General features: G+C 38.7%; 1 protein-coding gene across 1 annotated transcript; it reads right to left on the reverse strand.

Moving 5' to 3' along the window:
• Positions 1–7: 7 nt before the first annotated feature.
• On the reverse strand, positions 8–15,139 carry LOC139953226 (pituitary homeobox x-like). Its single transcript, XM_071952689.1, has 3 exons — positions 14,508–15,139; positions 10,750–10,964; positions 8–3,444 (listed from the first exon to the last, which is right to left on the reverse strand). Exons 1-3 carry the CDS (start codon positions 14,716–14,718, stop codon positions 2,914–2,916), a joined length of 957 nt encoding a protein of 318 aa, XP_071808790.1. The 5' UTR covers positions 14,719–15,139; the 3' UTR covers positions 8–2,913.
• Between the last annotated feature and the right edge of the window lie 1,248 nt (positions 15,140–16,387).

The raw sequence follows: 16,387 nt of genomic DNA on the forward strand, positions 1-16,387 counted from the left end.
AAGATACAAAGTAAACCACAAACCTATAAATGTTCCCTCAAATTTGTTTGCTTTGTTGTTTTACTAATTGGTTTTACCGAACGAGTTTTGACCGATGGTACAAAACCAAAGAAGAAACATACATGCCTATATGCGACGGACAATGCTTAAGTTACAGGCAACAGGCAAACATATTTGTGTTGGTCGTGGGATAATGTTTGAATTCCAACAATAGGTTTTTAATTAATTCCAAATTGTCGTCGTTGAATTACTATTTTTGTGCAACAGCTTAATGGATTAAACGTTTTTTCGAATTTATAAAAACAAGTTGGCTATTTAAATTTAAATCAAAATTTTCGGATCAAATCGACCGAACATTTAACCCGCAGCCGATTTCACGAAACGCTAGGATTAATCTTATCTCGAGTTAGGACGAGTAACTAGTCCTAACTTAGAATGGGTTCAATGGGACGTCTATGAATACGGAACTTACTCGTTCTAAGTCCTAAGATTAATCCTAAAGATGAAATCGACGGCTGGCACCTTTAAGAACTCTGAAATAAACTGTTATCATCCTGATGCAGAAAACTTTTGAAATATTGCAATAAACAAATACATTTGACATCCTCAACCTTTGGCAATGATTGGTGTTACATCTAGATAAGTTATACTATTGAGTAATATACCAAATAAGGACTTATGGACACCGGAAAAATACCAAAACAATCAATTCTATTGTTACTATTCATCGAACTCTTAAATCAAACCACTTTCATTTGCATTTCAGTCTATAGAACAAAACGGACACTTCTATAAAGTCATCATAAAGAATGAAGCATTAATTACAAATATATACATAACTGTATTTATTAAAAATGAGATATAGAGGGTGGGTGCTGTACAAAATGTGTCTGCTGCCACCTAGCGTTGAGTTATTAACACCAAAACAAAGCAAAATCCCCTTTTGGTGTACACTAAGATACGTCTTAATTAAAAGCAAATTAATAATTAAAGCATATTTCACTCATTCATTTATTTGGATTCATTCAATAAGGTTTATTAAAAAATAGTTGGACTTGCGTCTAATTTCGAAAAACGGCTTCCAAAGAAAGTGTTTATACCAGCCAAAATACCATGTCATGTAGACATTAACTGGTATCCTCAAAAAAAAAAAAAAACAGATAAACATGCTTTTTGCTTTCGCAGCTCCATTAAATGTGGCCGTGGTCATATCAGTGATGGGCGTTTGTGAGAAAGACACCATTGTGTGTCTTCAGACGTGTGAATTGACCCCTGACCTTATGACGTCACGATTTGTTTACCGCATTGCTTTAAGTGCTGTAACTGGGTATTGTATTTCCGACAGTTAAGCAGACTGGTACCCATTTAAATGGTAAACAGACGAGACTTGTGTGAGATAAGCTTGAGAGCATTGGAAATGCCAGCAAGTTTGGGATAAAAACTATACTCTAGTATCGCCATTTAAGTTTAAGTGTCGAGTGATTGAATGGCGGCTCGATAGAGAGACTACAGGGGGCAAACATAGCATCAACACATGCGAAGAAGCTCTGTTTTTATGTCAAGTCTTACGGTCCGTAAACTGGGCACGGATGTTTCAGCTGCTACCTACGGGGGTTCGGGGAGTCAGCTCGGGTACCAAGAGGGCTCGCTACCCAATTGTTAGCGAGATGTCAATTGAAAGTAAGTGTAATAGTTTTACTAAATTTTAATATCAACTGTTGTGGAAAGATTTCCGATCTGCCACAACTTTTGAAACTCATTTTTACCAGAAGGAACGTAAACATCTCATGAGTCTAATAGATTCTAGTTTATTTCATTGCGGATGTAAAAGTGGTGGCAGGATACGGAAATGTGTGCACGTGTTTATGTACTGTTGTAATCAATGTTTGCTTCCCTGTGTAGCTGAATGATCTTAACACCATTATTGAAATATAGTACCAGTCTATTTCTTCGTTTGAATGTTTTGCTTTTCTGACTGGCACCTCCAAAAATGTTGACAGACATTAGGCAGGTCGGATTAATCCGGAGGTGATTGGTTCAAATCCCACTCTAGTTAATTTTCTTCATTATACATAAATAATATTTCAGCCAAAAAAACTAATTATTCTTGTACGGTCACTGCGTTCAACGGCCGGTGTCGCATGCAATTATGTCCTCTATGCAATACTACCCGGAGGACATTATTGCATATGCAATCGTGTCCGCCCGGACGCTGCTGCATAATGCAATTGTGTCCGCCCGGACACATTTGCATATGCAGTTGTGTCCGCCCCCGTGCAAAACCGTACTTGCAGTAAATTAAACGCCCTTGGTCGACGGAACACGTTCGCCATTTTTTTGCAAATCATGATTAGCCCCGGACACGATTGCATATGCAAAAGTGTCCGGAGCGGATAGTTTTGCATGGCGGACACAATTGCATCTGACACACGTCCGTAGCCTAAGCTCAAGTCGTTTGATTCAGTCACAGCCAAAGGAAGAGTTTCATTTTCTCTTATTTCAATAAAGTGCATTCAAACTATTATAATAAGTGTGGCCTCTTTTTATATCATGAACGTTAGTATTCGCCATTGGCGTTGTACAGTTATAGGGCCCACGCGACACCAATGGCAGCATATTAAAAATGTGTTGTGAATGTAATAATTGGTTTCAGCCTGGACAGGAGTCTACGTTACTCTAGACTAACAAATACTGTAGTCTGGTTCTGTGAATACTGGTTTACATCAAACAGTGTTCTGCTGGGTGAGGTTGGACTCCAATCCAAGTCCTCTTTAAAAAGGACGCAGGCTTCGCTAAGCCAACCGTAACTATAGTAATCCTACGGAGGCCTAAAGATGCCATCGTCTGTGAGATACATGCTTCTCCTGAAGCTACAAGCAGAATGGAATAGTCCTTGAGGTGAGACTAGTAGTATCATGGCTGCCCGTTTAGAGTAGCATACTGGCACGCTGAGAGTGTATGATTCTGAACTGGATATGTGAAGCTCCCAACTCCGGTGGAATGTTGCTTTGCCTTCAAACACAACGATGCTAGACTCCCGGAAGCCGGTTCTCGATACACGTAGGGCGATGAGCCATGCGGGCATCCTGACGCTCCAGACGGCGGAGCCCCTGCCTGGTGACTGAGAGGACCGAGATTCTGCGGTGTCACCCCGCTCATGGGTGCCGAGGAGAAGTTTGGACTGACGGCAGACGGTGGGGAGTTGAAACACATCGGTTGAGAAGACACCGAGCCGAGAGAATTCAACGACCATGGAAAGCTCTTCGCTCCGAGGGGGTTTGAGGCGGATTTCGCGGCCCAGTTGTTGTAGGAGTACCCGGAGTAGAGCCCGTCATCGAACGGTTGCATCAAGCCGTTAAACTGGGAACCAAACCCGTTCTTGAGTTCGTTCAGCTGATTGCGTTCCCGCTTCCTCCACTTGGCTCGTCGGTTCTTGAACCAGATCTATAAAAAAAAAACATAACAAAAGAAATGTTGTTATAAATACAAGTCAAACAAAAGTTTAGACAGATTTTGTTTTTCCAAACATCAGAGTTGCTTTATTAGAGTCTGGATATAAATTTAAAATGATATACATGTAAGTCTTGCGTCCAAATTAAATCAAATTGAATGATCTCATTTGACCAGTGAAAGCTAAAATGGTAAAATTGAATTACTCCTTTTGACTGTTTCAAACCAAATTGAATGAGACAGGAGTTAAAATCAATGGATTTTTGTTGAAATCGACGGAGTAAAACATGCTCTATACGCGTTGCTCACGTGTATAGCTTCGTCCTTCGGCTGGGACAAAGCCATTGGTCCCGTGCGTTGTGCAATGCACGTAACATATAACAGTAACACTTATCGCTAAGGAAAGGGGTTCGCCCCGGTGTTCCTGGCAGTGGCTGCTGAATGCGCCGTAGCACCCTGTAAACCCTGATAAAGGTGCTACATAATTGGGTCTCAGAATTTCATAAATTCAATGACCTATCTTTCTGGGGGAAAAGTATATACTGCAAGCGCCTTCAGTACCTTTTTGGTAGATACGTGTGCTATATCAGACTTCGGTATTTATTAAAATATTATAGCGATGAAATGTTTCCACAATTACTATATGTCAAAATGTTTGCCATAACTCGGGTTTTTTCAACACCATACAATATGAATTAATAATAGCAGAGGATGTCATTCGATCAGTGGAAACACTGAAAGCCATTTACCACCGCCTCTGTCGTTTAATCACGATTTACCAGAGTGTGGAGAAAAAATAATCGTGCGGGAAAATAATTGTAATCGCACGAATTTTACGAGTCAAGAAAAAAACCTGTCGAGGTTAGAAAGCAAAGCAATTTCACAGCCCTGAACAAAAAGAAATCATTTGGCGATCCAACCCCTTCATTAAGCCCTGCCATTTCAATTATACAAACAAATACCTTACGAAAGATATTCAAGATAATTTAAAATTCATCCTGCTTTCCCCCCCCCCCCCTCCCCCAGAAGTTTTTCAATTAACAGAATGCATGCGTTTGATCACGATTTATACGCGAGTTTGAAATTAGCATACTGTTAAAGTGCAAGAGACTGGTTATGTTGGGTCTGTTAGAGTCATCAGCAGATACGGGCTGTCGACTCAAAACGTCTGCCCAATTCATTGCACTTTTTACCCGATGATGCGTAGAAACATTCTAACACCGGAGAAGAGCCTAAGAATATATAAAAAAAAGACTTAAAAAATGTCCTGTACATTATGTTTCTCTCATTTTCAGTTCATGGTTACATGAAGTAAAAAATGTCAAAGTCAAAACGTGTTATTGTGTCATGCATGTGCGCTTCAAAAATCACCCTGACGTTTATTAAATTTTGTGTCCAAGGTTAGTTTCTATGGACCGGGGCAGAGCACTGTACTGCTACCGGGAGATGATGCGAAAAACACCGGGGACTAAGCTCGCTCATTACGCTGCTAATCGTGAACCTATTTACGGATCAGTCCGAACAAAATCTGTTTAAGACATGGTACACCTTAAGAAATTACTTGCACCTGATATGACGGGAAAGTGTCCGTTTTGATTAGACGAAAGGATTGAACTCGCTAGAAAAAAATGCTTATTATATAAAATACAAAGTCGTAAAAAAATAAATCACGAAAAAGTCGTACATTTGGTCAGACCAAACCGAATCAAAAGCTACCCACTGTCCTATGACAACGGGTATTATTTTAATGTTGGAAACATTTTTATCTTTTTCGAAAAATGATTTGATCTAAATTCTTCCTTTGGGGTTAACGAGATGCCGGTAGTTGTCAGACGAAGAAACAAGAGAGTATGAACATACGCAGACGTCTTCAGCAACCGCATAAAGAACATTGAGTTGATATACCACGTTAACCTTTAGGTGCCCTGACTTTATTATTCAGAATAAACAAGTTGAGCAATTCCTTTTTGAGGCCAGTCAGCATTTGACGAAATCAAAATGTCAAAGTTTACTTTGTTTCTGAATTTATAAACAGGTTGAATGGCAGTAAATTAGGACGTTTATTTAAAATAAAATAAAATTCTAGTTAATTGGTTTGTTTAACTAGAAGTTGATAAAACTGGTTTAAACCGTCAACTTGGTTACCCAACCTGGTTATATTGGATAGTTTTATGTTGAACTATTAAATAGCCTAATCGATTAGAAAAAGCATCTCATGAACTGTTATTTAACTAGACATGTTAAAACTGGTTTATCACCAAGAAAGTTTGTATGGTCATTCATTTTTTGAGTAATTTACCAAAGGTTAACATTTCCTTAAAACTGAATTTTCTAATATCTATTACGAAATAAGAGTGCCTTTTAGAGGTCAGGGTTCAAATAGATTCATATGAATACTCATGTAGCTGTTGTTTACTAATCAACAACAATATTGATATGGGTTTACTGTGGCCACATAAACTAAACCAAACCAAAAGAAGGTAGCTTGAAGTCTAAGTTGACTACCCTAATGTTCGAATTTACAGTAGACGAAACAAGCTGTAGAGACGACTTGGGAACTGCAAACCAAACACGCACACAGTTTCCCATATGGAATAAAGGCCTTACTAACACTCTAATCAGCTTTGACAGTCCAGCGAAAAAACAACGCCAGGATTGTGACTGTCACAATCAGAACATCAACAATTACACAAAACTCAATAGGCCAATACGCGGCACTTTGAATCCTATAATTGAAAAAAGAAGAGTTTAATTTCCCCCTTGGCTTTGAGAGTTTGCCCCCTCATACATCACGTTGTTATTTGAGTTGGGAAGAGTTGAAAAAGAAGTCTTAACCCATTTTTTATTCTGGTATTTTTCTAATTTTATGGGTTAAGTCAAGGCCATAGGTGTCGCTACGCGGCACACCGTCAAGTGACGATAGCTCACGGTCGAAAAATGGCTGTCGTTATGTGGTGGTTACACTTTGGCGAAGAAGAAAAAAATTATGTTGTTTTTATGAGTTTGCCAGCTGGCTGTACTTCTCTGGTGTCTAACACACCCGACTCACCTTTTTTCCTGGATATTAACCCTCCCCCCCCCAACAGTTGACCAATCACCCACCTTGATTGGTGTAGACGTGCGATTGCGCAGTGGGACTCGCGAACTGACAGGTCGAAAAGCCGCGCAAATACGGCACAGACTAAGTTTAATCACTGCTAATTATTTTATATTGGCCTAGTTATTCCTTCAAATAGGAAAAGATCAGTCACCTTGGAGACCGCACACACAGATGAAAAACTCATCTCGGGGCTGACTGGTTCGTGAAGAGGGCTCAACATGGCATAATCAGAAACTAAGTACACTCTAGATCCTCAAACATAAATCATGAAGGCTCTGTTTACATTTTCAACTCAAATCTTTCACTTCGCGAGCCCAGAGAAGTGGATTACAGGACTACTGGGGTTTATAAGACCTGAAAATCCACAAATCCTTTATTAATACAGTCGTGATGCAAACTTGTTGTTATTTTATTTTTAATAAGAAGCTTAACCAGGCTTCAATATCCGAGCTACAAAGTGTCATGTCGCACCCACACAACGCCTAGCAATTAACACACTCTTAATTAAGACAATTGGTGCGCGGTGGAATAAAAACTCGTGTGGACGCTAAACGGTTAAAATGTCAGGTTTGATTTATGGAAAATATGCCCTTTCAAAATAAAAAATAAATGCCTGAAGATGTCACCGGATAAGTTGTTTTAATTTGAATTGCAGGTAGACTGGCTCAGTTTGAGTAAATAAGGAATAAATAAACTTGAGTAATTTGTGGGACATTTTGGAGAAACTGGGGGTTTTAGTTTGCAATGCTTAATATTGACGTGCGAAAGTATTACAAATTCGCACACTTAAAATAATGTGAGGCTTTTGTTTTAGGGTGCCCTTTATTGTAAATGTTAAATTCATGTTCATGAGAAAGATGCAATTTCTCAAAAGACTTCCGGCCTGAAGCCTACTATCAGGCCTCTGAAAACACACACATTGTGCAACAAGGGCGTTTTATCTTTCAAACTCTTACAACTTCGATGACCAATTGAGCCTAAAGTTTTGCCTTGTTGTATGCACATTTTGGGATACACTCGAAGGTTTCGTGCCTTCAAGAACTTCATTTTCAAGTTCGCCGTTGTCGGATCATTCTAAAAGACATACAGCAACGCGCATCTATACTTATTTATATGCATTTATGATGCTGTTGGGTTTTTTTTTTTCTTTTCTTTTTTCAAATAATGTTTTTTTTTTTTTCTTTTTTTCTGAAAACATTGCGTAGGCCAATATATGCGTACTACAGGGCTAGGCCTATTTGTGTGTTATTCACTTTAAATTAAAATAACCCCGGTATACCAATAGCATCAGTTCAATGGCATTCGATGAACGTGTGAACACAATAAAGGGACGTTTACTGACAATTCGTTCTCCAGACATCTGTTCAAAACATTTCTTATCAGAAGGAGATTTCTGTGACTGTCAAAATATGACCTTGTAGTTGTAGGCTTGAGTTCTATATGTGATAAACATAAACCGAAGATTTAACAAATCAAATTTACCAAGTCAGTTTCCCTCGTGGTTCGTTATATTAGATCAAAAATAAAAAATCACATCAAAATATTAGCATAAACAACTTACATGGTAATTAGCAAAGAAGAATTACTGTTGGTAATATAAAACATTGTGAGAAACGGTTCCCTCTGAAGTAACGTAGTTTTCGAGAATGAAGTAATTTCCCACTCAAGTTTTTGAATCTGATGTTTTTTCTTTCATTATTTTCTTGCATGTTCGATGACCAATTGAGCAAAAAAAATCACAGATTTGTTATGTATATGTTGGAATACACCTAGAAAGAATGCTTATCTTTGATGTATTGCAAAAAGTGCCCAGTGCCTTTTAATCTTATAAACAACACCGTTTAAATGCTCACAAAACCCACCATGTAACTCGCTAAAGCGTGTTCGAAATCTCGATATAGGCGGCCAGTCTGGTACCGTGCTCACACATGCAGAAAATGGATACAGCAGACAGGGTGCCCCGTCCAAACTACCGGAGTGTTAAACGAGTAAGCTGCGGGATCAACACCTTGACTTCATCAAATGATCTAACAGGGATTATGATGTCGATAACTGGGTCTGTGTACTATGGGGCTCTAACTAGTCTAATGTCCTATTTTCATACTTATGGTAAAGTGGCGTTGTTACCAACTCCATAAGTTTCGCTCTGTTAAACACAGCCGGAAACTGGTGCTTTTGTTAATTCCTATTTTGTTTTTCTTCCTTAAGTTAAAACTCGAATACTTATTTTTTAATGTGTCCATATGACTTGCTTAGTATTTTTAATGTCCAGCGCCCCAGAGCATGGATTAGGGTGCTATGTAAGTTTTGGTGTTGTTATTTCTTAGCTGCTTATAAGCAAAAAAAATTGATGCTTAACAAAATGATGATAGTCAAAGACTGTTAATGTTAAGCTGAGGCCTATCTGGGCTGATAACCCTATTCTGTTAAGCATATTTTTGTTGTGCTTAGCAGCTCTATGGAACTGTGCCGCCTCTAAGCAATTACACTTTTTGCTTACCGGGAAAAAATTCACAGCGAAAACATGACGTCAATGGATATCACCAACTGTGTTTGACGTTCCACGGAGGAGTTTTTGCATCAGTCAAAAGGTTAAATTCAAAAGGTTGAAAATCACTGAAATTCATTGAAAGTAGCAAGCTTTTTTTTTTTTTTTTTTTTTTTTTTCGGTAAGCACTTTTGCACAAAATTAATTATTGTACTGAAATGTACTGACTAATGAAATATGACGCCTCGAACCCACACTCTGCTGATCAGAAACTCCAGAGCTTGAGTCCGGTAAAATGATCGGCCACGACTCACCACAAGTCGCTTAGCAAGTTTTGCCAGCGTGCTAAGCCATTTGTGGGCAAATCACTAAACATTTGTGTTAGCAAGAATTTCTACAAAAGCTTTTTTAGTAATTACTTTCGGTAAGCAGTATTTTTGAAATTGACTTTATAATGTAAGGGGCGTTCCATAAGCTTAGATATTGGCTTAGCAATAACAGCCGTGCTTAGCAGATTGTGTTACTAGCCATTTCGCATGAGGTTCAAACAGTGCCGTGACCGGTTCACTGTCCATTGGGGCTTAGATAATGAAGTTATAATAGAGTCTTATCCACACCAATGCAGAGTGTTAACTGCTCCCTATTACGCTAACAAAATTAACACCAAGGTGGAAATAGTCGAGCCCAGGGTGTCAGTTCAACTCAATCAACGTGGGATTTTCCACCCCTGGGAACGAGTTCGTACTTCCGGGTAAGCCTGGTTGGTGAGTGAGTAAGATTTTAATCTTTACTTGGTGGAGAAAACGTCTTAAAACTATGATTCGTCCTATAAGGATGTTTGAGTGTGAAACCAGACTTCCTGCTTCTTCTCACCTATACACACTCTTGATTTGCTGAGATTTAACAAAGAGCCATTCCAATAGCTTGATTGCATTTCTTTGGAACTCCTTGCCTGGTGCATGTTTCATTCCATCTATATAATCTAAACTAACTTAAAGGAATATTACAGAATTAGTTTTTGCTTACAAAACAGTTGCTGGCAGTGTAAGCACTTTATGTAATCCACAATATACATAAAATGACAAACCGATCGCCCATCTGGTTCACGAAAGAAGAGTGACCGAGAACAAATTTTACATTGCATCGATGCCAAAATTAAAAATAATTATTTCTCATCAAATATGACATTTCAGACAAAAATATTTCAAGGGATGTTTTCTACTATCATCATTAGACCATAAGTTTTATGTAAATCTGTGATCTTCACGATTTTTGTTTCTTACCAATTCTGTAACGTTCCTTTAAGTGCCATTATTCAGACTGGTTTAATATTCAATTTTAAATAAGCCATGGCTCTAGGCTGTTTTAAGAGGAATATCAAGTCCTACCTTCCGCTCCCCTCGGTTATTTTCATCTTAGATATTTTCTTCTTGTTCATAGCCCCTTACCAAGGTGCCTTGTTTCGTGGAGCAGTTTCTCATATTGTTTTGTTTTATAATATCAACAGATCTCCATTGCTCGACCAAGTAAGTTTTTATACCTACAATTATTTGGAGTATTACCAATAGTTTCCAGTGCCTCGGTGGAGTTCAGACGGGTTATTTAATTTCAACAAAGCCTACGGGCTACTTTGGATTCAGTTATGTGATGGAATTCGAAAGATCTGATTTGCATTGATTGTGGTTTTTATAATCTATTGTGTTTTTCTTACCCGTACGCGAGACTCTGTCAAGTTGGTCCAAGCAGCGATTTCTTCCCGGGTTGACATGTCCGGGTAGCGATTACGGGCAAAGTTACCCTCCAGCTCTTGCAGCTGCTGGCTGGTGAAATGCGTTCTCTGACGGCGTTGTCTTCTCCTCTTACTCGCCTCGCTTTCATCGGAGTTTTCCTCAGCTGAATCTTTTCCTGTCGATTCGATGTTGGTTTCTGCCGATATTTAAGAGAACAAAACCCAGAACTATAACATTATGAAGGACATGGTTTTATGAACATGTCATGTTTGACTCTGGCATGGGGGACGTCTTTTGTGTTTGTATAAGTGCGCTGTTCAATGATTCAATTTCAACAATATTCTGCCCAATCCCTCAGTGGTTTACAACCATTAAGGTTGTTTGCCATCCATCGAGCTTTCATATATAATTTGTATATTTCCCTCCTTAAATTTAAACGGTTTTTAAACTGATGACCGTGGTGTATTATTTCCACGAAACTACGGTGACTAATATGATGTTGTTTTTAAGCGGATGATCTGTATAACAGTCACGCGTTATGATACTAGGCGGAGAGAAGAACTTATGGTGATTTGTTTTAATCGTCAGAACGATTGATTTGATAGTGCGCCATATTTAATTTACATCGGGGCCTCATTTCACCACTCTGCTAACTGTGTTAGATTATGCTTACGGTCACCAGTATATGCTTACAATTATGGTAAGCGCCGCATTGTTATTCTAGCTGTGTTGCACATCGGTACAAATCCCTTGCTTACCAGTAAAAATACGCTGGTTAAGCTTCGGCTTGATTTTGCCGACACACCGTTCTTGCTATACAATTTTGCCCACAGGTTCGGTACACTTAATATGTAAAAAGAATTGTTTGTTTGTTTGTTTGCTTGTTGTTGCTGTTTCGTTTTGGGTCCTTTGTTTTTGCATTTTGCTTTCCCTCTGCTATTCTTTTACCTTAAATACCCTTCACTGATTAGATTAAATTATAATCCAAGGAAAGGGGGCCTACAAGAACCAATATTTGAGAGCCAACCTTTGGGGAGCGAGCCGATCTACGCTCGGGTAAAAGTATGTAAATTACCCCCTCGCTTCAAGACGGCACTGGCCGGGCTGGCACGGCGTAGACAGAGAAGGAAAATTACACGACGTCATGCATAACACATAGACAAAGTGTACGGCATGGAGTGAGTGAATCTACTCGATTTTTGTAGTTCACTGACCGGTCGAATGTCGATTCTAGTCCGATGACTTACTTAAGTAATTTACAGCGATGATTTTGTCTTTTTTCTCCCCCCCCCCGATTATTTGATTGTCATACAACGTTTAATTCAAAAAACAAACTCACGCAATTTGAAAGTCAGTGCATTTTTAAGCAAACAGACGTCCCTGAAATTTGCATAAAGAAATTTACAAACACTTTGCGAAAAAATCGTTTGTCAAACATTCCCTGGAAGCTTTGTATCTTAATTCAACATTAAACAAACACCAATTTGAAGTCTGAGAGTACATTCTGATGGCCCTCCGGAGGATACTGGAGAAACATGGGCGAAATTGTTTTTCTAAATTGGAATAATCGTCTCCGCTAAGTCTTGCTTTTATTTTAATAAATTAAGCTCTCTTCATTACTATCTTGGAATCTCATTACGGGATCCGTTTATGAACGCTTAGAAACCATTTCACCATTGGACCACCTCCGGTTAAATGTCATACAAAATATTCAGTAAATAAATGTAACGAATGAATGACAAGACGAAACAAATAACAGATAATTAATTGACTCATCTTTAATATCTCTATAGTTCTACGCATTATAAAAAATAAAAATAAAAAATGTCCTTGTTGAGCTTTGAAAAGAAAATGTCAGGTAAAACAACATTGGCTTTCTTTTTAAAATCATCACACTTTAGCAAAGTTGGTTTGAGCTTTTTTTATCCCCGTAATCTTAATCTGATAAACGTTACCGCGTAACGCTTTTTAGATTGCGTGTCCCAAATGCAAATTAGTCTTCCTACTTGGACATAACCGCTCAAAATTGTCGGCAATAATCTGGACAAGTTTCGATTTTCAACGAGAGAAAAAAGAGGTATTGGAAGTTTCCTGAAATCCAGGTTTTTCTTAATTAGCTTATTAACAAATCAAGATTCTGTGAAGCTTTTGGAAGGGGTCATCTTCAGGGCTTCCTCCCTCGGTAAACAAAAAACATCTTTGTTAAAGTCTCGGCTCTCTTGGGTTAACCATGCTGCCACGCCCATTCATAACATTATTCAGTCTTCTTAAAAGTGTTCGTTCTTTGTTGATGTCCACTGAGCATAAACAATGTTTATTGTGACGTCAACCGAGAACAAATCTTCCGCCTTTGTTCTCTCAAGTATGAAAGTATTTTTCGATATTTTGACGAAAACTAAGTTGTGGGTGTTTATCTTGCTAAGGGCGGACACAATAGTCCCCTTTGTTTTCAAGTTCGCCAATACGCCGAGTTCGCAAGTCTTTTGAACATTTGCAATTGTTGCTCTGTTTTTGAAGTGGAATAAAACAAAGATTGTGTGGATCTTTGTTCCATTGTTTTAAAGTCGCCACAACTGCGAGTATGCTTCAGTTTCAGGGGGTGGGGGACACACAATCTGGTCTACACTTGTACTTCGGGCTTGCTCAGTTGCACCACTGTAGTCGCTTTTAAGAGTCCCTTAGTTGAACTTCAAGAAATGCCACAATCACCCGAAGTATTTTGTTTCTCGGTATGTGAATGGTTTTAATAACTAAATTATGATTCATTCTATCTATGCTTGACAAACGTATTCAAATAAACAACCTTCAAATAACCTAAATATTCACAAGTTAAACTTTTGTGACCTTTATGGTATTTTTACCTCGACATCCTGTGTTGTCTCAAAACATATTTCTTGAAGTGTTTTTTCGGAAACATCAGTGTGTTGTTATTAGTGACATGCTACTGGGAACAGATTGACTGAATTTGTTTTATTTCAATTGAAAGGGGGGTTGATGTTTTAAAACTTACTGTTAATTGATGGAGTTTATTATTCTCTGTTTAAAAGTAATATTATATGATTAATTTGTCTTAAATTTAATGGTTGGTTGTTTCATTTTACTCGCTGTACAATGTTTAGATTCTATACGTTTCAGATTAGGGGTGAAAACAGTAAAGGAATTCCAGATGACCAACACAACAGAATTTAGTGTGTGGTATTATTTATATTTGGTTTAAGCAAAAACAAAAATTGACTGAAGCTTGACTTGGACAAACAACCTTTGGATTAACGTATCGGCGCTCTATCAACTGAGCTATCCTGTCGGCGGCTTCCCTATTAGCCAATATCTTTGATCGGATGTGCCAGTCAGAAACCATACAACCGTTATTTTACCAAGTCAGTTTTCCTAGTGGTTTATTACTTGATATTAAATATTATTTTTGTAATGTTATCTTAAAATCATAAGCTAAACATAATGAAAAAAATTATAGTAATGTAAGCCTTGTCAACCGACTTATAAAGGCGGCACTCACTGAATTAAATCTTGATAAAATTATTTGAAAAGTAGAAGTTCATATAGTATTGATACCTGCAACTCTTCTTATCTGTTTTCTAACTTTGTATTTTAGTGTCTACTTGCGTTTAGGAAGGGGCTTAAAACGGTTGACGTTTGTTTTGTTTACTTAAAGATGGCTTTATTAGTTGTACAAAGTGGAGAAATGTTGCACTAAAAGACAGAGAAGTTTCAATGTCCTTACCTCGTGTCGAGTGGTCTCGGTTATCGGAAGTGGCTGCCGTTCCCCATGTCGACCCATGGGGTCCATCGGAGCTAGAGCCCCCATGCCTTGGATGATGTGGCCCGCTGCTCACGGCTTTCTCAACTCTCGTTAGTCTAACCGGTGTTCTGTGTCCATGATCGCCTCCTGTATATGTCTCTAAAGTAGACAGAGGTGCGCTTAAAATCTCCATAGTATTGCCAATAGCCCACACAAACTCGGTGCCTAGATGATCAAGAAAGATTAGGGGGACTTCAGACGACCAGCTTCCCCCGGCTTAGCTGAGTCAGTGCAAAACGAGGCAAGTACGAAAGCCAAGGGATAAAGAGCCAACTTATGGGCCGAGGCTCAGCACTTAAACCCCCGCTAGCTCGTCAAGCCCACTGCGCCAAATCCAAACACACCAAACTTTACGTTTTGTAAATTGAGGTATCAGCTCTTCGTCGTACACGTGCGTGTTGGTGAGTACCGGTTCGTCAGTGAGGGTCTTTAACGCAAAAGGGCTGGCCAGCAGTCGGCTAATTTTCTCTGGGAAAAAAATACCCTCTTTTCGGCACACAAGACCCTCTCGTGAAATAAAAAAGTATAAAGAGAGATTCGCGCTGCAATGTGAGTGGTTTACACATGAGCATATGATCTGGATTTAAATTAACTTCGCTGGGAATTCTCTAAAGCCTTTTGACTCCATTTCTTTTTCTTCTGCTGCCATCGTGCTCGTATTGCGCGAGGGCGCATGCGTGAAGTGAAACGCGTCACACTATGCACATGCGTATCTGTGGTGGTCACTTGCACTTTGGGTTCATGTCTTGGCCAATGTTTGGTGGCCTAACATTACCAAAGACTGAATCGTCTTTGAGATGCCATCTATCATCCAAGTTCATACACACAATAAGTCACCCATCTTTGATGACCACTGCGTTGGGCAAATCAGTAAGCAATACCAGCCAATCACATTGCTCCATGACGGGAAGATTTTGCATATTCATGAAACATCCTTGCAAGAAGATCATTGAAAGATGCACCAATTCTAGGCGCATACATCTCCAATATCTGATAAGCAGAAACGTGCTGCTTAAGAAAATGGTACTTGTCTTTTATCAAACAAGGACCTGCAAATGTGATGTCCGTGTTGTGCTGTGTTATTTTTGATAGTTTGTAGTTGCTGTATTTTATATTCTAGTTGTCGTTCTCGTTCTTAGTGTTGTTCTCGTTGTTGTGTTTGATCTAGCTCTTTTTCTGTTTCTTGATCTTATTCTTTCTAATTTTTATTCTTGTTATGGAGTAAACAATGCATAAACAAAGGCCAAAACCATTCGCCATTAGATTGATTGTAGAAAACGTGATGAGGAGGAGTGAGCGAAAGGAGCCGAAAGGATGAAGGTCGAACTTGATGGGAGTTGTTTTCATCTGCTTTAAAAATAAATATATATTTATATTCAAGAGTGTTGAACATTTAAAGGGCGTTGAACTGATATTTCATTCACGAGAGGGCGCTAATCAGTATTATCGATAGATGCATGCTGCTAAAGTAGGTCTCCATAGCAACAAATGCTAGATGCTAAATACTCAATGTTCCCGCGCAAACAATATTTCAAAGTCACTCGGACAGACTCCATTCTGGAACAGGTGCCCTTATGCTTTTGGGCAAATTAGGGCAATGTTCTTGGCCGAGTATAATTCAAATTCCCAAAGTTTGAAGTCAAAAACTATAGAGCAAAGTGTTTCGCCAATGACGAACAATATCCCTTGCATTTCAAATATTTGGTTCACGAGTTTAGCTCTTTTTGTTTTGTTTTATGTCACTTGGTTTTTTATCCGTGCCCGTTATTCTACCACGAAAGATTTGTTTTAAATTAAACGTT

The sequence above is a fragment of the Asterias amurensis genome, chromosome 21, assembly GCF_032118995.1.
Source record: "Asterias amurensis chromosome 21, ASM3211899v1".
NCBI lineage: Eukaryota > Metazoa > Echinodermata > Asteroidea > Forcipulatida > Asteriidae > Asterias > Asterias amurensis.

Bases quoted from the DNA above. Each gene is read 5' to 3' on its own strand.
- LOC139953226 (XM_071952689.1), bottom strand. From the start codon at position 14,718: ATGGAGATTTTAAGCGCACCTCTGTCTACTTTAGAGACATATACAGGA. The intron at 10,965-14,507 runs GTAAGGACATTG...AAATATCGGCAG, and splicing joins CCGAGACCACTCGACACGAG to AAACCAACATCGAATCGACA. The intron at 3,445-10,749 runs GTAAGAAAAACA...TTTTTTTTATAG, and splicing joins TGACAGAGTCTCGCGTACGG to ATCTGGTTCAAGAACCGACG.